The 23,898-nt window shown below is 47.8% G+C and overlaps 1 protein-coding gene across 9 annotated transcripts in view; it reads right to left on the bottom strand.

Annotated features, from left to right (window-relative positions):
- Positions 1-4,045: 4,045 nt before the first annotated feature.
- GLI2 (GLI family zinc finger 2) overlaps positions 4,046-23,898 on the bottom strand; it is a 189,244-nt gene continuing 169,391 nt past the window's right edge. For all 9 annotated transcript variants that reach the window (XM_027461189.3, XM_072040761.1, XM_027461186.3 and 6 more), the window contains 5 exons: positions 22,807-22,956; positions 18,939-19,103; positions 13,720-14,001; positions 10,098-10,434; positions 4,046-9,230 (listed from right to left, as the gene is read on the bottom strand). In XM_027461189.3, coding sequence (XP_027316990.2) covers positions 6,874-9,230; positions 10,098-10,434; positions 13,720-14,001; positions 18,939-19,103; positions 22,807-22,956 — 3,291 coding nt within the window. In that variant the 3' untranslated portion in view covers positions 4,046-6,873. The remainder of the gene's footprint in view (positions 9,231-10,097; positions 10,435-13,719; positions 14,002-18,938; positions 19,104-22,806; positions 22,957-23,898) is intronic.

Here is a 23,898-nt window from a genome sequence, read left to right as displayed (position 1 = left end):
TGCTGGGATCTTTTTTTTTTTTTTTTTTTTTTTTTCAATTAAGTAGAAACATTCACCTGGCTCAGCCCCAGTTTCTTTTCCCTGAAAACATTTTTCATTCTCACTGACAAGTCTCCAGACATTGCTAAGACAGGCGATCATTTCCTGAGCATTCCTCGAGCAAGGTGAGACCTGTTTGGTTCCTGGACGGCTGCTAACTAGGGAAAGTCGCTGGCCTGCGATGAGGATCGTCACTGGGAGCACCCTCCTCAGTGGGTGCTGGTGTTACATGGGTGCAGCCTCCTGGCCTGCACAGCAAAACCCGTTTTCTCGCCCCCTCCTTAAGATCTCCCAGATAGAGTGATGCCGCCCACTTTCAGTGTGCCTGGAGTGATGTTTAATCCTCTGTGCACTTCATGTAATGCGATCGAATTTCACTTATTGTCATTATTGATGAGTGACACGGAGGTTAAATGATTTGCATCAAGACATTTTCCTGAAGAAAAAATAAAAAATTAACACATCACTTTTCAGTCAGCTGAGACACTTTGCTCAGATGCCAGATAGCTGCGTAAGTGCAGCAGACAGGTACCCTCGCGGAGGGCCGCGTTGCCAGCAGGGAAATGGGGCCAATAAAGCCACCTGGAGATTATCAACTTGCTGCTATGCAATAACAGTGGGCAGAAATGGAGCAGCACGTGTGTTTCCTGCAGCTTGGCCGAGCCGCTGGGGCTGGGAGCGCCTTTGCTCCGAGGTCTGCAGCCAAGGGCAGGAGGCTGGCGTTGCCAAAGGGTGGGGCAGGCCACCTACAGACTCCAGGCCCGGGCCTGCTTCTCCTCCCCGAGCCTGCAGTGAATCAGCCCCAGTCATGCCCTCAGTCACCGTCACAGCCGTGCCACTGCCACCTGTGTGGCTGGATGGAGCCTCCCGGGTGCGGGCTGGGACCTGTGCCCCCAGCCCTACCGCCTGGCCTGGCGGTGGCTGCCAGCATGGCCAGTTGTCCGCGTAGTGGGCATGGGAGGGTAACAGAGCCCACGTAGGTGCTTTTGTTCCCCAAAGCCCTTAATGTAAAGCTCTACAGATGTAAAATTATCTTCAAAACTAGATCTCATGCCCACAAATATACCTAAGCTTTGCTTCCTTGTTTTCCTTTTGTCATGGCCAGTAACTCCTCATGGCCGCCGACATTTTGGAAGTGAGAACAACACTGCGAGACAGAAAGCCGTGAAAGAAAATTATCCCTGTTTTGACATGAGTTTTTCTCCCTTCCCTACTGCTCTCCTCATTTCACTTGATCTATTTTAACCACTACCACTACGCTGTAGCACAAACCTGTGCTCTGGCCAACATCCAGCTGTGCAGTATGTGCTCTTCTCCTGCACCATTCCCTCTGCAGGTGTCAGGAAAGCTGTTCCTCATGCTCCTGAGTCAAAAAATGCAACTGTCTGTCTGTCAAACACTGATAGAGGGGCTGTCTGTATGGGCAGAGCGCTCTGGGGTCCTTCCTGGAGAGGAACAGAGTAGGCACAGTGATAGGGGAAAGGGAGGTGTATGTGAAGGTTGTCTTTAGCTGTAGTCTTTTTGTATAGTCCAGGGAGGGAGAAAGAAAAAGGAGTAGGAAAGGGAAAATGAATGGGAGAGTGTGACTCTTTTAGAAAATTGTTCAGAGCATCAGACCAAGGTTCTGCTCTGAGTCCTTCCTTTAAAGTCCTTTCTTTATGGAGATTGCCCTGGGCTGTACTTATTAAGAGTTAAGACTAGCCAGAGCAACCCAGACCAAAGATTTATATAGCTCCATGCCCGGTTTCCTGATGCAGGAGCTGCCTTTTGGTGTTTCTTGCCATGTCTGTTGCTCCTCGGTGATACCACCATACAAATTATCATAGAGATACAGTTGTAAAATGGCCTCTCTGATGGAGAAAAATGTCCACAGGGCATGTGGGAGCAGTAGCCACAGAGTTTGGTTTTCAGCAAGACATTGATACTTAGAGACATTTCCAGCAAGTGCACTGTTGGTGAGTGCAGCAGCTCTTTCAAAGTTGACAACAGGCAGGCCACTGTGCCCCCTACATATCTGCCTGACAGGCCAGTGTGGGGAAAATGGAAATAGGGAGGGCAAGGGACCAGTGCAATGAATCACAGGTGTTAGTGCAATTGGAACAAGCTCCAGTAGTCACAAACCTTCGGTGTGTGTGAAAGCATCACTTTGCCTTTTTTATTTTTATTTTTTAATTTTATTTTTACAGCAAACATATTTAATATAGCCATTTCAAATTTTACATGAAGCATAAATCAAGGGTGAGAAATAAGTATATTGGCCACAACATAGGTTGTTTTGTAGCTTCTAAATTTCTTAAGTGTTAGGTCATTTTACTTACAAGTTAAATAGCTGTCTGCAAGAGGCCTTGGTTGGTTATAAATTGTCCTTCCAATAATATAAACCACACCATTTATTTACAACACGTATGCTCTTCCAAGTAGATCCAACAGCTCGTAAAGAACAAGAGCTCCTATGTCATCCCTACTGAGACCACTGCAATAAAGAGCCATTGGAATGACTCTGTACTCAGTAAGTGCAATCAGATCCAGCAACAGTAGCTTTTATGGACTTTTTCTCCCCTCCAGGAAAACTTTCGATATTAGTGCAATTTCAAAGGGCTGCGATGGTCTTACCCAGAATGGGATCTTACTCCTCCTGTGCCCTCAACAGTTTTGGGAATGGAATGAAGTAACACTCACCAGAGGGTCAGAATCAGCTGTGTTAGGATGTTTCAATTTCATAAGGGAGACGATCAATTAAAAAGAGGGTTAATTGAATATTACGATGTTCTCACAGTTGTATAAACTCCAAGGGTCTGGCTTACAAATACCAGTTGTTGCAGAAGGTTTATTACCTTCTTACGGTTGGACGAATGAGCCTTTCCATCTCTGTTGATTCCAGGATGGCTAGGCAGTAAAAAAGTGTATGCTGGTACATAACCTCGGGTGTATTCCTAGGAAATATTGACCCAGTTTAAGTAATAAAGATGTTCTTACACAGGCAGAGGTGTGCCCCGATCAAACTCTAAAGTGAAATACTGGCTAGAAGTGGCATTTGATCTAGATTAGAGACTCACTTTAAGTGTTTGAAGTAGAAAAGCAGTAGGAGCTGATCTGAGTCTCCAAAGCCTTTTGTCAATAGAAAAGCTCTGAACCATTTCCCTTTAATAATATTACTGCATTTTAAAAAATGTTATTTGTGTAGTTCTTGGACAGTTCAGAAGGGTGTGATATTTATCCAATGGATTTGCAGACTAACAGGATCATTAACACGTTAATCAACATCTTGTTCCCTGGCTCAACCTCAGACTGCTGAGACTGATGCAAGAGTCACAAGAGCATGGGATTCACCTCATCCTGCAATAAATGAGGAGGATGACTGATGCCTTCCAGAGGACAATCCACCCCATCCTATGTGTCTAAAACAGGAAAGATTAATTGTGTTTTAGGGCATGTCCATCTCTTGCCGCTGATTATGAGGGAATCCAGATTACAGGGTGAGGATTTGTCCCAAACTTACCTGATTCTACTGATAAGCTCAGCAGGAGTCCTGCCTGAAGCAAAATGAGGACATCCTTTCAGTCGCTTGAAGCTTCTGGTTCATGTGCACAAAGTTCTGTGGCTGATTCACACACCAACTGCTTTGCTTAACAGCTGACTTTATCCGAAATTCATTGCTGTGCCCGTAATGCTCACCTATGAACAGCCTCCCCAGCTTCCCCTAAAGGTTTCACCCAGTCCACATCCACCCACATCTATGAAATCAAATTGAAAATCAGTCTCTCAAGTGGAGATTTCAACTAGTCGTTGTGGAGAAATTTCATCTAGTCATTGTCATGGATCATCATGGCTTTGCTGATCTGAACCCAGGCAGCATCATGCAGTGGCTCACACACCAGGCCCATCCATCTCCTCACCACCCATTCCTAGGCACCACCCGAGTCCATCTGACTGTGTTGGTGTGGCAATGCCAGACCAATGCCAACCACCATTATCAATAAAAGGCAGTAACAACAGGCACAAGGAATTATGAAAAAAAATTACTTTTTAATGTACAAAAGGTTTATATACAGTTTCAGCATGTTATCTCTGTTCTTATGATGTAGAAAACAGCTAAAAATGTTCTTAAGATATAAATTTGACAGAACAATTCACCTACCGTACTTTTAGTAATGATGTCTTCTATACATAATATATACAGTGCTGGAATGGTTATTATAATACTATTTCAGTAAATAAAGGAAGACCACCACTGGAAAGTCTGAGAAATCTCAAGTCATTGGAGATTTGGTTTTGCTTTTGCGTTTGATCTTTTGCAAATGAGTTATCTGTGAAGAGGGACTCAGTAGCCACCATTGCCCTATGCAGCTGTTGAAAAAATCAGATTAGCAGTCAAAGGACACACAAAGGCCTGATCCATCTCAGCACAATGGATGCCCAGTTGCACTCCAAGCGTCCAGGACAACATACAACATCCTAAAATACGTACTGCCCTCTTTTCATAAATGCAAAGGCAAGGGCAAGGTCAGTAACTGCAGGAGAATATATACAGCGGACTATAAAACAATCCCTTTACATACACCTTTCACGGGAGACACAAATAAACAGCCAGGCACCTTGCTTTGCTTTCCTGTCCTCACGCCCCCAGGACATCAGTGGAGTCACAGGGGCTCGAGTTGTGAAGACCAGGGGTGAGAGCATCCTGTGCACACCCTTTGCATTTGGGATGAGGACGGGTGAGATCGCAGGATGCTGGGCAGCGCCTCCCTGCACCAGCTGTGCCCTACCTGGCAGCAGGGCTGAGCCAACCCAGCACTGCCAACCATGGCTGCTGGGGCTTGAAATACTGCTTAGTTTGCCTGGAGGGAACACGTGGCATTTCACAGCAGCTCCTGGTCATGCTGGGAACAGTGAGCCTGACACAACAGCTTGTGCAAAAGGAAAGCAGGGATGTTAGGACACCAGAAAGCACCTCTACAGAGCTGCCCCTGTCCATTGCAGGGGACAGAGTCAGACGCAAGTGAGAACATCAGTATGGAGAGGAGATAGGAAGGAGAGGCCACGGCCCTGAAGATGTGTTTGGTCAAACTGTGAGAACCTGAGGAGGATGGCACACTTTTCCCCTTCCCTTTAACAAACAGGGCACAAAGTATTTGGTGCTGTGAGAGCAGTCAGAAGTTAAACAAGTCTTCATGCTCAAGTACATGCACCCCACCACTTCTACCCTTCTGTCTAATGACAACAAAATAAATAATGCAACAAGATTGACTTCAGTGCCAGATGAGCCTGGCCTTGGAAACAACTAATCATTACTCTAAGCAGTTGTATTTTGGTGGAGGATTTGGCTTTGGGAGGCCCTGCTCCTCCCATCTCTTCCCCAAGAATGTTTGCAGGATATTCTCACAGACAGAGCTGCTATTTTGATTCAAATACCTGTTTTGAGACTATCCAGATGTTTGCCTACACTGCAGACTGCAGGTGCAGCGCTGAACTGAACCAGCCTGGGTACAAAGAGCAGTTTGTGGGTTGTCCAGGGTATACTTTTTGGATACAGCAGCTCTTTTCATGCTGACCAAAGCGGTGGGACACATTAATGCAGCACTGGGTCCCTGCCAACAAGCCTCCTTTCTGGGGAGGGTTTATTAGCTCATGCTTGGCCTCCCGTTAGTGCAGTCACGTGCCTGGCGTGTACATGGAGCCCAGGCAGAACCCTGCATGCAGTAAGTGAACCCTGGACAGACCAATCTCCCACAGCACTGCCTGCAGACTGGGCTGAAACAATCAAAACCACTCTCCATCACTATCTCTTTTCTATACAAGCACCTTAGCTTGGAAAACCCCAAAGAAAGCGAAGCCGTTGCAAAGCTGCAGAGGGATATGGTAATGCATGCTTCAGAAATCTGACATTAAAAAGACATTCAGGGCCCCCGCAGAAAGTCCCCGTGCCGCGCCGCTGCCGCTCAGAGGGCGCACAGGTATGCGCGTGTGTCACTCTGCACACTGCAGCCGTCCTGCCACGGGGGATTATTTCCCAGTGATTGCTGTTCCCAGGCCTCTGCTCCACTCTGCACTTGATATAAACCACGTTGTAAACACATCTGATCAAAGTGTGCATTCACCTTTCAAGTGTCTCATCAATGTGTCTTTCCAATGTTTTCTCAGAAACACCACTATGTTTTTATAAATGTACATTTTATATACGCTTCTGGCAATACATTATATTTGATTTTTAAAGGAAGAGAGGCCTTGGCTATTTAACATGAAAGCATGGTAAGGCACTTTGCTGAGAAGCCATTTGGAATCGATGTTCCTTGCAAGGTACAAAGGTATTTACGGTATAAAACAATACTGCTGGCAGAGGGCTTGTTTGGAGACTTAACTAAACACTGCTCTCATCAGAGCAGAGTACATAGTATGGCTTTTATTCTGATCAAACCCACGTCCTCCCGTTTCTTTCTGGGGCGGGTTGAAAATTAAATTTCTGCAAACGTAACTAATGGAAAATGACGGGGAGCGCTATCTACAGGGCTGCCAAGGAGGGAGGGTTTCGTCTTGAACCACGCTCATGCAGTCTCCTGCCTTGGTGGCAATACCATTCAGTGCTCTGGGAAACCAAGCCAAAAATATTACTAGAGGTGCACCCTTGCAGTGCTGAACTGCATGGGTGTAGTTTACATAACTCTGTACAGAGACTTTAATTTTTTTTTTTTTTTACTTTGAATCCCTTTAATGTACTTAATACTTATCAAAAAAAAAAAAATCTACTCTATTGAAACAGATTATTTTTCAAAAGCACATTCATAAAACTGCTTCACACAGACCCCTTGGATAGCGCTCAGGCCTTGTGCTTTACTGTTAGGACATCATGTTGAGAAATTTACTCTCTTCCGCCAGCGTGGTCAGCATGGAGCTCATATCGCCTATTGCCATATTGCTTATTCCCGTGGGAATGGTGGGCAGTGTCAGAGAGTTTCGTGGAGTCGTCAGGCGAGAGGAGTTCTGGGAGAGGTTCTGCAGGATGCTGGGGCTCAGGGTTCCCGACATCAGGCTCGAGTGGTCCCCATCGTCCATGATGGCATCAAAATCTATTTGGGGTGGCTCAAGACCTTGCGAGTCCACCGTGCTGGACACCTGGTTCGCGCCTGGGGAAGGCAGCGCAGCCGGCTTGCCGTTCAGCGCGCACTGCTGCTGTCTGACCCTGCAGTCCGCCTGATTATCAAAGCTGCTGTTTTGTTCATACATGTGGATCTGGCCGTAATAGTACATCAAATTGTTTTCCCTCGTGCCGTCTGCACACTGCTGGGCCAGCGCGGGCAACATGTCGCCGGTTCTTTTGTGCACAGCCTCCGCCGCCTCCTGGCCCGGGCTCATGGTGTTTGTAGGGTGGGGAGTTCTCATGTAGCCCAGCTGCTGCACGGTGCGGAGGCCGCGGGCTCTGCTGGCCGGGCTCGGCTCGGGTGGGGGACGAGGCTGGACCATGCCGGCTGGATATGGCTGCGCCGCCGAGCCCATCATGCTCTGCTGGGGCTCATAGCTGGGCTGGTTGGAGGGCATGATGGGCTGGTGAAAGGCCTCTTGAGCCATGGGGAAGTTCAGGTGGGTCTGCTGAGATGAGTAGTTCTGCTGACTCGGTTCGTGCATGACCTGGTTGAGCATTGTGCGCTCGCTGTTGCTGCTGACCATTAACGAAGGGTCGGTTGCCATGTCCATTTGCTGAGGGTGAAGGTGGGGTCCGGGCTTTGCTGCCATGCTGCTACAAGAAGGAGAGATCTGATTTGGGTTGCTGCTGATTGCACTGGGGCTCAGCATCTGATGAGGTTGGTTATACCCTGTGTGCGAGCCCAGATCGGGGTTTATACCGGGGCCTAGGCTCATCGGCTGCTGCCGCAGCTGCATACAGTTTAGCCTCTGACCGTCCATGCCCACATTTCTTTGCATAAAGCTCTGCTGTGTTACATTCATGTTGTTCTCTGGTAGCTGCATCTGCTGCTGGTTGTAGCTCTGGTACTGACCAAAGTTCTGCTTCTGCTGCACCACTGCTAAGTTCCCTTGCGAAAACTGCTGCTTCGACTGATTGGACATCATATCAACCGTACCCGAGCTGACTTCGTTCCACTGGACAGGCATGTTATTTTTATTCATGTCTGAGGGAGCGTCAAAGCTCATGGGACACTCTGCCATCATGGGCCCCAAATGGCTCATGCTCGCCTCAGCCACCGCCATCCTGCGCTGGCCAGGAAAGGCTGGGGGCTGCAGCTTCCCACCTCCCTGGAAGCTCTGCATCTCGTTGCCGTACCCCATGGAAGTGCTCTCAGCCGCCGTCCCGTTGTTCTGAGACTTGATGTACTGGACCACGTCATCTGGCAGCATAATGTCGTCGTCTCCAACTGGTGCCTCCGCCTCCCCAGACATAGCTTCTATGGCGATGTTTTCGCTGATGCTCAGCGGCCGGGGCGAGTAGGTGTGCCGGGGGAGGTTCCCATCGGAGCGCCCGTAGCTCTGGAGGCTGAAATTCCTCCTGTCCGCGGGGTGTGGAGGATGGAAGGGGTTCATGCTGTTGGTGCTGTTGAAGCGGTGAACTCGCGGGACGGCCTGAGGGTCTCCAGCAGGTCTCCTCACTGGGTCACTTGCCCGTCTTGTGCAGTTGCCTGGCACCTCATGTGGAAATGTTGCAGCCGATGTGTAGCCATAGGTGTTGCCATCGCTGCAACGCCTGGGGCCTGGCGGGAGGCGGATGGAGGGCAAGGTGGGCTCTGGCCCGTCCATTAGTGAGATCCTGTTCTTCAGAGTCATCCTCTCCATGTTCGGCAGGGGAGTTGGAGGAGGGCCCCCTGTAGCAGCAGCGTACTTGGCTTTCAGCCTGTAGTGCTGAGCTGGCGTGAGGTTTAGCAGACCCGGCATCCCGCTGCACTGGCTCGCCTCGCTTGACCGACGGGAAGCGTCAGTTGAAATCGGGTCATAGGAGTCGGCAGAGCTCGTGTTATTGGGACGGTGCCCGAGCTGCGAAGCCTCGCTGGAGCGGCGGCTGGAGAAGTACGGGGAAATCCCTGATGATCGGCGGCTCACAGTGTAGGCAGAGCTGATGGTGCTTGTCGTACTATCACGGCGCTCATTGAGTTGGTTCAGCATCGTAACCTCATTGACAGACAGCTCCATTATTCTTGGATTAGGCAGCGTAGCAGAAGAACCACCGCTATTTTCTAGAACAGAGCCTGAGAGAAAGGTTGTGGGGAAGGAAAAGGTTTAGTTAGCTGAGAAATTCTGCTTGGTAATTTTCTAGGTGCTGAAGCAGAGACACAGTAAGCCACCCCCAAACATTTTATAGGGATGATAGTGAATTTCATTTGCTGCTAGTGAATTCAAAGCTTCATCTACAGCTTTGTGTGTATGTACAAAGAGCAAGAAGTCTGGGGAGAGAAGACGAGTTATCCCTGCTGCAGAGTATTTGCCGTGTGTACCCCCCACTGGTGCTCAGTTGCTGAGGAAGTCCCTCCACATGAGCTTTTCTTAGTGGGAAAAAAAAAAAAGTAGGACTGGTGTGAACAGAGTCATAGAAGTTAGAGGAGCACAAAAGGATCATCGAGACACTTTAATCAGGAACCTCCCAGTCAGTGTAAAACTAGCATATGAAGCTGTAGGGAATAGCCACGAGCCCTCGAAGTGGCAGAAGGCCTGCTGGAGCAAGATCTGGTATGGAGGGCTTGGCTGTATTGCTGCTATGCTCCAGCAGTTCCCCAGGAGGCACGTCAGCCCTTGGGGAACTGTTACTGCTGGAACAAATCCAAGCAGGCTTGTGGGTGCCGCTGGGATGCTGAGGACACCTGCTGCTGGGTTCTGGACAAGCCCAGGAACAAGAGACCTTCACCTCCCTTCCTAGCTGTGCCATTGGGATTTCTGTTGCACATAACCAGATGGCTGTGTTTCCACCCAAGCTCTCCATTTTACCTGACATCTCTGTCCAGCAAGGACTGACTCAGAGGCTGTAAGAAATGATCCCCTCTCAGGGCAGACTCTTAGTTGTAAGACCTGTGCCAAGCTGTGGAGGGTTCTACAGGACAAGGCCCAGGCCCACAGCTTACCATTTCCTGAGATGGGAGGCAGCTTGGTGTTTCTGGCTTGTGGAGCTGGGCTCACCCATGAGCAGGAATCCTTAACTGTCTTGAGTTTCTCTTTCTTGAGCTGTTCAAGTCGTTGCATCGTCGTCATGTGTTTCCTTAGCTGCAGGCTGACTGTCGAATTACCAGATGAGACCGTTGAGTCCACAACAGGAGCGTTGTCATCCAACGCCGTCAGATCTCCCAGACTTCCCCCGCTGTGCATGTTCATTTCTACTCCACTGTCATTGTTGTTGGTGCTGCCAAGGGGTGACGGTTCACTGCTGCATGACGACTGGCCACCAGGACTGGACTGACACATCTTGGGGAAGGAAAAAAGGAGGAGTTGGACAGGTGGAAAGAAACCAGGAGCCCAACATCTCCAGTGGGCTCCCTGTTTGGCCCTATCCCAGGTGCAGAGAGGAACCAAATGATGTTCCACCAAACAATGAAGGGACAGATGCTTCTTGAAGAGAAGCAGCACACTACCTGGTTGTGCAAGGTATGTTGCGGCAAGCACAGGCTTATCTAACACAGGATCAAGGTCTAAGTATTTCAGACACAATGTATTTCTGTCTTTAAAATACCCTAACATATAATTACGCTAGCTGACAAACTTCCCAGCCAGGTAAAAACCTGGTTTACTGTTTGCAAACTCCCACTTGCAGATAAGAGATAAGCAGCATAAACGCTTATTTTATTTACATCAGAAATTGCATTTCACATTGAGGAGTTTATTCACAGCAGACACTAAATAGTCTGAACTTGCTCAGAGGCAGCAGTTGCTGCTGCCCGACAGGATGCCTGGCTTCTCTGCTCGAGGCCCATGCTCCAGCAACTGTCAGAAAATGGGAGTGCTGAAAAGGCAACATGCTTTGCCCCAGGCCGAGGTGGGAGTGCAGGTGATGTTTTATTTTGCCCTGTAGTAGCCCTCACAGGCAGGGCTGACTGGCTCTGATGGCCTCACAGCCCTTCAGTTGGGATGATAGAGATTGTGATCCCACAATTTAATGGGAGTTGTGATGTTGAGAACAACGTGACGGGGGAGTCCTCAAGCATTATGCCCCTCCCCTTTTCACCCTTAAGCAAACATCCCCTGTCCCTCCCCATTGCTCTGCTCCGCACCCCTCACCCCCTTCCCGTCGGGTTTGTTGGAGACAGGAGGTATGCTGGAGATCATGCCTTACGCAGCAATTTTAACAAAAAGGATTTCTTTGCTCACCTTAGTACCGACTGTCCTTAGGAAGGTAGAGTAAGGAGGGGTAAGTGGGAATAAAGAACAGGTTGTTAGGACAAAGACAGCATTGACAGTAAAGACCGTGTTAGTAAAAGGAAGAAGAGGGGAATGCAGAATACAACACATTGCAAGCATCTCCTCCTCCCATACCCTGCCTTCCCTGCCACAGACTTATAGAATGATTTGGGCTGGAAGAAACCTCTAAAGATCATCTAGTCCACCCCCCCTGCCGTGGGCAGGGACACGTCCCACCAGACCAGGTTGCTGAAGGCTCACCCCATCTTGCCATGAACACTTCCAGGGATGGGGCATCCACAGCTTCTTTGGGCCACTTGTTTCTTCCTAACATCTAATCTAAACCTACCCTCTCTGAGTTTAAATCCATTACTGCTTGTCCTATCACTACAGGCCTTGGTAAAATGTCTCTCTCCGTCTTTTTTACAAGCACCTTTTCAGTTTGTAGGCCCAGATAAAAAATCCTACGAGAGACTTCCCACCAGGCTCTGTAGGTTTGGGACTACACCCAAAGCTGGGCCAAAACAAGGGGCCTTGGAGCAATGAGAACCAGTGAAGCATCTCACCCCTCCCACCAGCCTGACCTTAATCACAAAAGAGGAGATGGAAGTGAGGCCTCCAGGTCAGATGCTGCCTGTTATATACACATGAGTAAAGCACTGGACAGGGAGAGCATAGAGGAACATCTGACCCATGGACCCTGCTGCCAGTGAGACGCCTTGGCTGCAGCCCTGGGAGCGCAGAGCTGGGAAAACAAGCTCACACCTTCAGGAGAAACCGGGTGGGGAACCAGTTTTGTGTCCATGTTTTCATAATCAAAAAAGAAACACACAGAGGAAGAGTACTGGAGAGAGGTCATTCTGTCCAGTGGTTCTCACAGTCTGTTTTTATAACCCAGTGCTGAGTGTCAGTAAGGTAACACTGTTCCTTTAGTCAGTAAGAGACAACTTGGATGTAAAAATACTCAACTCCTTCCTAACTGAAACATGAAACTCATTACTAACTTGTCCAAAGGCACATCCCTTAACCTTCTCCAGACAATCTCTGTACCTTCAGGGCATGTTGTTTGATTGGAATAACAATCTTTCAGCTTGGAATCAAATCAAGAAAACATGCATTTTGGAGCTCAAAATTTTTTCAGCTACAGCAAGAAGTTTGGGGACTATATTTTGCACCCTCCTGCACAGGTGAAGGCCATTTCTGCCATATCCAGCCCGTACCCTGCCCCACTCTGAGCTGGTACAGGAGATCAGAACCCTGGGTATGCAGGTGAAGATAATTATAAAAGGTAGAAGTGCTCCCGTGTGTTCATTGCCCCTTCTTCACCAGCAGCAGTGTGCTGAGGAGCAGGTGGGCTCCCTCCATAGGAAGAGCCTTGAATGTTTTTGGGCCCATCACTATACATACTTTGTTAGCACCACTGACCATGCTACTGCCTACTGTGGAGCTGCTGTAATGGCCAAAAGCCTGTTAAATGGTCATTGTTTCTGCTAGAGGCAACTCATGGGGCTGTAAAGCATGATCATGGTTGACTGCAAGCCCATACTCTGTGGGACACAGAAGGACTATTTGTTCTAGCTCACCTGTTTATTCCTGGCACCACTTCCCCACCCTGTCATCCCACTACAATTTTCTCTGGCAGCTGGGGGTCCTGCAGTGAACTTGTATACTCCTGAGCTGAGTATACTCCTCTAGCTGAGCCTGCTTGAGCAGGGGGTTGGACCAAATGATCTCAAGAGTCTCCTGTCAACCCCATTGATTCCAGGCTTCTCTGTGTGGTGGACAGGCCTGAAGAACTTAACTTCAAGACACATGGCAAAAATAAAACAGCTACTTATATTGCCATCATCTTCATTAGACCACAACATCAGGCCACAACAGCATGTGCCAGCAAAACTTTGCTGCAGCAGCCTGGAAAGTAAAACAAGGAAGAGGGTGGGAAGGAGAAAGAGGAGAAAAGGGATGGACTTGTGCTTCAAGACACCTTCATTGATCTGTGTCCTGTGTCTGTTGCTCAGTTTAAACTGGAGAGGAGGGTAAAGCTTATTTGACCATAACTCTGTGATATTGCCATGTTTTACCCATGTGCACAGCAAAGGCAGGCCAAACATGATACCAGGCATCACGTGGTCCCCGTGACTCCAAGGGTGGGAATTTGTGATGCTGGTAGAAAAGGTGCAAAATGTATTGGACTGGGCCCTGACCTGCAGTCTCATCTCTGGACTTGATCTCTAGGGTGTTGGCAGGTGAAGGGCAACTGTGGGCAGAGGTAAATCGCATGCAAATGCTTCATGCCCCCATTGCATTGGGGAAATCAGGGCCCATGTGATTTCTGCCAAGAGCAACTGCTCTTACCACAGAATTCTCTGTTTTTATCGTTTTGACTTGTAAGCAATCCTCCATGCTCCTCGTGGTGCTGTTGGCCTCAGGGCTCTCCTCTGAAACCTTGCTGCTTTGCTTGGCGCTTGCCTCATTGTCCCCATTTTCCTTGAGAGGAGGTGGCCTTGGGTGAACGTCATTGCGCTGCTTCTTCGTGACGTGGGCATCAGGCCCGTGTACGGTCTTGACGTGTTTCCTGAGGGAACTAGGGTCTGTGTACCTCTTTGTGCAGCCAGGGATTTTACAGACGTAGGGTTTCTGCAAATACAAGCAGATATTGTGTTATATTTAGAGTAAGTTCAAATATTCCAGGTACATTGTATGGGCCAAGAGTATACAGTGAGCATGGCTGCTGGCAGCAACAAAATGTGGAGCATCTGCTCCACAGGGTTTTGTAAGACCAAGATCTCCAAGATATGATATATGGGCTGCTGATGATCCATACAGACACGGGCAGTCATTTGATGTTGGCTAAACTCCTTGTTTTCAGTTGCTGGATTAAAAGACAGCTAAGAATTCATGAAATACTTTCCTAATGCTACTTTCCCATGTATGTATTTGCTTGGGTGGCCACAGGAATGTTTTCTGATTATGGATGGGAGGGAGATGATGTAGGGGACTGGCCATAACACATTCTCTCTGCTAAGGTGGGGTCTACACCGTGAAAATGTCTGAGACCTTCCGGCTGATGGAATTCCAGTGAAACCAAGCCAGACTGGATTCACCCTATCCAATCTATCATACCACTCCAGCACCTGTCACCTTGAAATCTGTTATTGTGCAAAACAAACCACAGGCATGCAACGTTTTTTTCTGATGATAGCACTCTAGTCCTGAATTCATGAATCATTGATTGCCACAGGAAAACAAGACTGAAGCCATGCTTCTGAAAACAGAAGTCAGCAAACAGATACTTCTCTTCTTTTAACTTTCTTTTTTTTTTATTTTATTATTTTATTGAGTTTCCAATTCCAAGTGTATTAGCACCGCAGTTGTTTGAGCTGGTGCTGCTGTGTTGGAAGCTCTGAATTCATCACAAGTTTCGCTTACAGCCTCACAGCTAGTCTAAGTATTTTTCTGCCAATGCACTGGAATAGGTCCACAAAAAAGAAGAAAAAAAAAAAGATAGATGTTTGAAGGCTACCCAAAATGACCATTCCTATTCATTTTTTTATTCTGTTTTCTAATTTCATCCAGAAGCTTGAGTGAAAATATACAAAGGAGTGTATATTCTTTTCAGAAAGCCACCACCATCACATGAAAAACACTGAAAGTCTGTTTTTTATTCAAAAGCATGCTTCCTGGCTGATCTTGGCAGATCACTTGAACAAACTAAATCCTCGTAACACCACACTGAGGTAAATATTTAATATATTTTAAAGCTGGGTAAACCAAAACATAAAAAGTAAAATAGTTTGTTTATACATCTCATGAAACCCTTTGGATAAAACATTATAGAAGTATTATTACTGCTATTAAAATGTATTTGAAAGAATAGACACCCTCCCTCCCCCAGTGCTGAAAAATCTATATTAAATAGTTCAATGATGTTTTCTAAGTCCCTTTAGGCTCAATAGTTCTGATATTCAGACACCAGTCATTTGGGTAACATGATCACTCTGGCCTGGAAGGGAAGATGTTCCACCTAATGGGATACAACCATCCACTTCATCAGGCCATTCCTCCTGCAACCCAGCTGAGCACAACTGCTGATACCTTGGCACACCTTCATACCCCCCCAGGTTATTCAAACACTGATGCAGTGGACACTAGTGAAGTCAACACCTTAGATATCTCAGACACCTCCCTCCTACTCTCATCCCCATACTGTGTGATTCTCCTTAAGGTGGAAGAATTGGAGTTCTCCCCAGGAGCTCAGCATCACCAGCATCAATTTCTGCATGTTACTCCTGTTGAGCTTGAATTGGAGAAAACACCACTCTGAGCCTGTGGCTGATGGTGGACTCATGCCACTCTACTGTGTATGCACTGGAGAGTGATCTCAGGATGAAAGCCCCTTTTCCAGGAATGACTTTGAAGGTGTGCTCTGAAGTGAGCCAAATAATCACTGAAAGTTTAAAATGATATAGTGCATATGACATTTCAACAATCAAACAAAAACCAGTGTGGTAATATATACCCATATCTATGTTTGAATCATACACCTATGTCCTGTTACACGATGATAAAGACAAATACAGGAAACCTGGAACTTTCCCCTTAGAGGAGACATGGGTGACTAACTCTGAAACTGTTATGCATCCCATGTAAACACAGCAAGCAGAGGAAAATATCTGGTAGGTAGCTAGGAACCACCAGTTACCAATGGGTAATGGGAAATACTCGCAGCCACGAAGTCCTGCTTTGCATCCATGTGGTTTTGTGAGCCAGGGTGTCAGTGACCAATGGGTTAGCAAAATACATTTCCAAAGCTGGTTGCAGGGCCCTCATCTGGGCCTGCTGCCCAGTGCAAGAGAGACGTCATCTGTTGCTAAGGATCATGTTATATGTTGCTCAAAAAGAGAATATCAGATATATGCCCCAGAGAGCCATTATATGCAGATCCCTCACAAATCTCTGGGCATGCCTCTGCTGCATCACAGAGGGCTGAAAAGCAGTTCGGGAGCGAGCGTGACCTCAAAAGATCCCACAGTACCATATAGCTCCCTTGGTAGGACTCAGCTGACTTCCTACCTGTTATCTGAGTCTTTAACTTCTGTTGCTGGATGCAGCCTGAGCCAAGCATCAACACATTAGATCAGGGTCCACAAGGAGTTGGATGCTTCTGCCCTACAACTTCACCTTTATATACAATAGGAACCAAGAGGAGCAGAACTTCAAGTGTGTGCAGTCTCTGCTCTGATGGTGGGAGGAGTTGTCACAGACCTAGCGCAGCTGCTGATCTGGATCACATGGGAAACTGAATTCAGTTGAAGAAATGGTATTTAATAACACAAAGGCAAAATTCCATATGTAGGAATGTGGGACACCAATTGAACAAACAGAAGGTGAGACTCTAGACTGTCCAGGAGGGATCCAATTTTACGTGGTCTATGGGCAAAATTAATTCATGTGCTGCTTTCAGCATGCACAACCTGGGCAGAGAGAGTCTGTATCCATCACTGACAGTTGTATGAGAAGTCTTGATCCATCCACATCAGGATCCTTAGGGATGGAAGAGAGACACAAAACTGATACAAGACTAGAAAAAAAAATACTGTAGTAGTGGGAGACTTAGAATCATAGAATCATAGAATATCCTGAGTTGGAAGGGACCCTTAAGGATCATCAAGTCCAACTCTTGACACCGCACAGGTCTACCCAAGTTCAGACCATGTGACTAAGTGCACAGTCCAATCTCTTCTTAAATTCAGTCAGGCTCGGTGCAGTGACCACTTCCCTGGGGAGCCTGTTCCAGTGTGCAACCACTCTCTCTGTGAAGAACCCCTTCCTGATGTCCAGCCTAAACTTCCCCTGCCTCAGCTTAACTCCATTCCCGCGGGTCCTGCCGCTGGTGTTAATGGAGAAAAGGTCTCCTGCCTCTCGACACCCCCTTACGAGGAAGTTGTAGACTGCGATGAGGTCTCCCCTCAGCCTCCTCTTCTCCAGGCTGAACAGGCCCAGTGCCCTCAGCCGTTCCTCATACGTCTTCCCCTCCAGGCCTTTCACCATCTTCGTAGCCCTCCTCTGGACACTCTCCAACAGTTTCATGTCCTTTTTATACTGTGGTGCCCAGAACTGCACACAGTACTCGAGGTGAGGCCGCACCAGCGCAGAGTAGAGCGGGACAATCACCTCCCTCGACCTACTAGCGATGCCGTGCTTGATGCAATCAAACCACTTCAGTGGTTTGATTGACTTACATGTAGTTTATGAGAAAGAAGATGAAGAGAGACTTAGCACTGTGGTGTTGTGGAAGGGAAATAGCAAAAATGAAAGGAACGTTGGATCCAGCACTGAAGAAAGGCAGAGGAAGCATCCAGGGCTAGAAGAGAAGCAATTGCTAATGCCTGAAACTTCATCAGTGAGATTAAATCAAGACTACCTATCTTCCGGTAGAAGAAGCTTTAACAGAAGTCAAATTATGTTTTTATCAAACAGCAGTTACTGGGAATGCAGGCTGCTCAGCAAGAGAGAGGTTGAATGTCTTGGTTGCTGCTGACCTCTAGGTCTGCATAGCCTTGAATCAACCCCAGCGCAGATACAGGTTAATTTTAACCCATATCCTGCTGGGGAAATGGCTCACTGGCAAAGTGCAATCCTGATATTTGGGTTTAGACCCAAACAAATTAAAATAATACCAGGATTCAGGTCACTCATCGGGTCCATCTCAGCATCACACAGCACAGAAGGGCATCCTAGAGTTTGGATCCTTATTCTGACTCCAACAGAGAAGCTTCAGCCTACAGAGCTCTGGTTATCACTGACAGATATTATGCCAGAGATAGAAATGCTCCCCCAAAGCCCTTTGTAGACACAGCATCGCTTTAAAAAGCTGTCATCTGTGGCAATCGCGTTCCATTCTCCAATAGTCTATATTTAACTGTTGCAAATTAGGCTACAGACTGAATTCTTCATGGCTGCAAACATTATTAGAACTTTGGAGTGTTGTTTTTTCTTCCCTGTCAGCTAATTAGTGGTAATATAAATTTCAATCGTTGGCCATGGTTGATTGCAACAGACCATCACATGCGTTACAATAAAGGCAATTTCCTCTGCTCCCCTACTACTAATAGTGGGTCTTAATTAGCTAAGGTTAACAAAGCATTGCATTGTGCTCTATCATTGTACATCAAACGATGGAGGGAGTATTATTTCCAGAGCATCAGGATCTGGGGTAGCTGTTATACTACTGCAAGTCTGCATCACAGTAACATTAAACACCACATGCACAAATGTACAATCCTATTCACACTATTAAAAATTATAATTTTGGAAAATGCTCACTTTCATTTCCAAAGACGATTAAAAAGTTTGCATACTTTAACATCTGTTTATGATTTCAAACATGGCTTTCATAAATATAAAGCTAATGTGGTCTGGCTCTCCAGCAAAATAAATCCTATTAAAAAATAAGAAAAACCTCTCATTACAGTAGGTTTCTTTTTACATGAGTCCAGCATGTAAAATGTATGTTTATTGTCAGCAAAATTAAAAAAAAGCCCTCCGTTGAGCTGCGGTGAGCCCAGGCTTACCTCATTGGAATGCGTCCTGTTCTGGTGCTTGGCTCTATCTGAGGCATTGGAAAAGGCTTTATTGCAGCCTTCATGTTCACAGACGTAGGGTTTTTCTCCAGTGTGGGATCTCAGGTGTGTCTTTAAGTTCTCCAGGCGGGAATAGGCTTTGGAGCAACCCTCAAACTAAAATAAAAAAACACAAGAGGACTGATTAATTAACCAGAAAAATTTGATTTTCCCCCTGCCTAAACCCTTCTCATCTGTTTCTCATTCTTTCTTTTTTTTTTTTTTTTTTCTTTCTTCCCTTTAAAGGGCTTGTGTTTTAGGGAACAACATCTACTTTGTTGGGAGAATTCCGCTCCCTAGGCAGGCTGAGAGTTTGAGCAGTGACTCATGTTTAAGGTGCTGCTCCTTATTGGGTACCCACCTGACATTTCAACAAGAGACTGCTTTTTCCAGCAGGGTTGAACAGCCGTCTGTTCCTCCCAGGGCTCTCTTAGGCATCCCTTTGCAGCTAACACACTCGGAAATGGAGGCCCTCTCCTTCCCGCCCAGAGAACCGACAGCTTCTCAGCAGCTTGACCAGCCTCGCAGCTTCCCTAGCCCCAGAGCTGGAAAGACCACACCATTCTCTAACACACAAGCAGAAATCTAGCAACCTTTGAAGTTTCCCAAATTACAGCTTGGGTCTACTCTAGGAGGATGCTGTGGTCAGGCTGTCTGACATTACCAGTTTAAAAAACAAGGCTCTCAATCTTGAAGACAGATGGATTTTTGGATGACACTACAGGCCAGAAGCCTTTATCCTGGAAGGAAACCAGCTGCCCACACAACGAGAAGGAGCAGCTTGGGAAATATGTCAGGCTTCAGGTGGTGGAAGTCCTGGCACCCTCTTCTCAGGCTGAGATGGATGTTTCTCCCTGCACCTGCCCTTGCAGCAAAGGAGGATATAATCAGTCACTCATACCAAGAGGCCATCTTAAATGCTTTTGGTGAAAAAAGTGGAAACTTACAAACACTGAAAGAGGTTTTAAGAAACATAAGTCTCCCTTCTAAATTCTGGCTAAATGTGGCACTCCCTGTTCAGCTTGGAGAGCTGCAAATCCTGTGCTGCAATTCCTACACAAGCACCTTATAATATATCTTCGATTTCAATGAGCAGTCCCTCCTGTTGTAATGTACGAAAGCCACAAGGTGTTGCATTTTAGTCAGACCACTTAAATGTGTTTGCAAGTCCAGTCCAGCTGTGGCAGGACTTTGCTTTGTTATGTTTGAGTCTTGGTCAGTGAAAAAAAAAATAAAATGTCAGGACAGGTCATGCTACAGCTGAGTGTCTGATTTCCCTGTGGGCAGATGAGTGGTCCTACACGTCTGTGCAGCTGGCCCTTCTGGGCAGAAGCCAAAAGCAGCTGCATGCAATAAGAGCAGCTGTACCTGTCTCCTTGTACTCGGAGGGTATAAGTATAGCCTGCCCTAACTGGAGAGAGGCAAATATGCAGCCCAGGAAACTGTTACTCCTCTTGGAAAGCCCAGAGTGAATGCACTTTTTTTTTTTTTTGGGGGGGGGGGGGGAATGGATGGGGGAGAGTAAGACTTGTTTTTTTGACTCCCGTTGTCCAACAGCTCTGCTGAGAGCAATGATTGCGAAGGGCTGAACACTTGGGGTTTAGCTGAAACGGTGGCCACCGTGCTTCCCACTGCTGCAAGAAGCAACACTGAAGCTATCGCTCTATCATTCTGCTGCCTAACCAACCAAGGAGTGAATTTATTGCCTTTAACATGTGCAGTAATTTAAGTGCCGCTGGCCTGGCTCTGCACAGACAGGGCTCTACTAACGAGGTTCTCCCATTCCTTGCCATCTGGGCCCCCAGCATGTAGGCACACCGATCTCATGTAGCTTCATTGTTCTGGAAAAGACATAGGGTTACTCCAGCTTCCCCTTATGGTCTGGCATGAGGACGGTGGACATAAGGCAAACTTTCTCTGCTCTCTTCTGACACCCAGGTCTCCTCAAGACAGTAGAAACACCCTTCAGGAGCTGATTCCTTCTGTAGATACGTTGAGGTGGGATAAATCCAGTTCCCCTTCCTCAGACAACTTTCACGAGCCCCTTAGGCCCACAGAACATGCTGCAACTTTGAGGAGCACAGTATAGCCTTTTCTTCGCCTGGCCTGGGCAAACTGGAGTCGATTATGGTTACTGAAATACATCATTCCACTCGCTGGAAAACAAAGGGAACTCAGCACGAGGCAACTCATGTGTCCATTCTGGTTTTGCTGGATACTGACACAAAAATGCAGTTCCTAAGAGGAAAAGTACTGAGGCCCCATTTTCAAATAAAGGCTTCTCAGCAAAGCATCCTGTGCATGTTCAAAGCAGTTGTTCCCACTCTTATGCGTGGATTTGATTATGTCAGTGGGAGTTCTGGCTGTCATCTGTTGAAATAATTCTTGACCAGATCCCAGGCTGCAACTGGGCTCATCTGTAGCTTTATGTACACCACAAACTTCTTGTCTGAAACAAATGGCACTTTGAAAAATCACTGCCAGACATGGGCAAGGAATGCTCTGCCAAACACGGGCACCATCTGCAGAGCTCCCATGTATCCCAGTCAGTTGGAAACCGCCAGGACTTCGGTTCAGGGAGGGTTGCTGTGACATTTCACACGCAGAAGGACTGCAGACAGAGGATGATTTGAGACTGCAAATTGCCACAGCCTTGCCATTGCTCTAGTGAGATACTAGCGAGGCTGGAAAGAGGCAGGATTGAGCAGCAGTGCTTTTTCCTGCTCCATTTCAGTACAGGAGAGGATGCAGACCCAGCTGGTTTTCACCTCCTGAGTCCCTCTACTTGGAAGGGCAGGGATAGTCTTCCCTTGCTGCTCCCTTCGCAGCACACTGCCGATCAATATTCCTTGATACTTTTAAGGAAGATTGGTAAAGTGCTAGAACTGGGCAAGGTGCTTTAGAAGATTAAAACAAAGGACATAGCCCCATGCCCTGGGGAGCTAATGCTCTAAATTAAATGAGCACAAGGCTGGAAGATGGATAAAGGAGTCATGCAGCAAGCAAATCATATGTATCCTAATATTTGTAAGCAGGAGCTGGGGCAGAGCCAGGAAGGGAGCAGCACTGGAAGTGACTAATGGAGCAGAAGAGGAGGAAGATACAGGAGGAGGGCTCAGACATCTGCCAAACAGAAAGAGAGACTCATCTCTGAGACCCTGGAGAGAGGAATGGTGTAATGCTGACAGTGGAGGAGGTGTGAAGAACTGGCAGGAGGAAAAGGGAGGAGAGGATATCAAAAGACATGGGTGGACCCTGCGGCTGAAGCCTACATGGGAAGAGATGATGGGCATCTCTCTTCTCCTACCAGCCAGCCACAGCCACTGAAATCTATGGCTTACTTATCTCCAATGCCCTTGTCAAGCGTCCTTTGCTGCCCCACATTGGCCAGTGGCACGGTGGACACTCCACGTGGGATGTGAGATATGGGCTTTAATCCACCAATGTTGAGGAACAGAGTCCAGGTCTCCTGTGTGCTGGGCAAGCCCGTACCCACAGGACTGAGGTAAAAAATGTCACCCTATGCCCTTCCTCAGGCAGTATTTAATGCTAGGTGCCATGCTGTATGCATGCAGAAGGTGTTGGCACAGCTCCTGAGGCAGGAAGGATGCTTGTGTGCATGCTTGAGTACACAGGGGAGCGTGTCCCCAGCAGCAGTACTGGGTGATGCTGAATTACACACAACCAGGGCTGGGTGCTTCCCCACAGTGTGGTTTCTGGTTTCCTTCTTGGATGGAAGCACTAAATTGCCTGTTTTTCACCTTAAGTGACTTGTCCCACTTGCCAAGCCGAGCTGCGCCACACAGCCCTGCCAGCTCACCGTGCACTTGTGCGGCTTCTCTCCGGTGTGCCTGCGCATGTGCACCACCAGCATGTACTGAGCCTTGAAGGGCTTCTGCTCCCGCGTGCAGTCCTGCCAGCGGCAGACGAACTCCTTCTTCTCCCCGTGGATGTGATCGTTGTTGATGTGCTGGTGGGAGAGAAGGGAGAAGCAGGTCACTCCTGGAAGAGCTGATGCCAGCAAAGCACACATGGTGCTCCCCAAACCAGCCGTTCCCTCCCCAGTGGTCAGGCTCTGCACCTGGGCACCAGGTGCACAGGTAACACCGATGACCCCTGTGTCCGCAGGGACACAGGAGCCAGTGCTGTCATCTGGCATGTCCTGCAGGAGAAGGGGCACAGCAGCCACCTGGGTGCTGGGTCCGTAGCAGCCATAAATCAGAGGTCTGGCCGAAATGGTGCAAAGGAGACAGGGACCTGCAGTGCCAGGGAGCAAGGAGCCCTCTCAGTGCCTCCTGGGTGCCCAGTGCCAGTCTTATGGGTGAAGGGAAGATGAAAATAGTGGGCATTTCACCACCATTTTTGACAGAGTCATTTCTGTCTGCCGAACCCTCCTGTCCCTCACCACGCAGCTGGGACCCTAACAGGGGTGCTGCGAAGGGGGGGAAAAGGGAAGAGACGAGTGTGTTGCTGGCCCCAAAACATCCACCTGCCCCAGTGCTGGGGCTGGCAGGAAACGTCAGTGTCTGCGAGGTGTGGGTGCTAGGGAAGGCTCGCTGGCCTCAGTTACTGCTAAGTACTCAGGTCCCTAAAATCCCACTTCTGGGTGCTGAACAGTCAGCCCCAGAATGGTGCCTTCATCTTCCCTGGGAGGAAGATGAGGGTTGCTTTTCACCAGCTGCAGGCAGATGAATCCTTGGTGAAAATAAGCAGAGCCAGAGACCAGCCCATCGGCGGTGCTGCTCCCGCAGCAGCCCTGTCTCTCTGAATGGGGTCTTGCTGCCAAAAATAATGCCTGTCCTCGCTCCTGTGTTTTTAGCAGACATTCACTGACAGGAAATCCTAAAATAAACCACTTTGGGTTTGGGTTTTGTTTTTTTGTACTGAGACTTTTTTTCCAGCCCCTGTCTCC

Source organism: Anas platyrhynchos, chromosome 7 (assembly GCF_047663525.1).
Source record: "Anas platyrhynchos isolate ZD024472 breed Pekin duck chromosome 7, IASCAAS_PekinDuck_T2T, whole genome shotgun sequence".
Classification (NCBI taxonomy): domain Eukaryota; kingdom Metazoa; phylum Chordata; class Aves; order Anseriformes; family Anatidae; genus Anas; species Anas platyrhynchos.
This window is presented reverse-complemented; position numbering and strand designations above follow the sequence as displayed.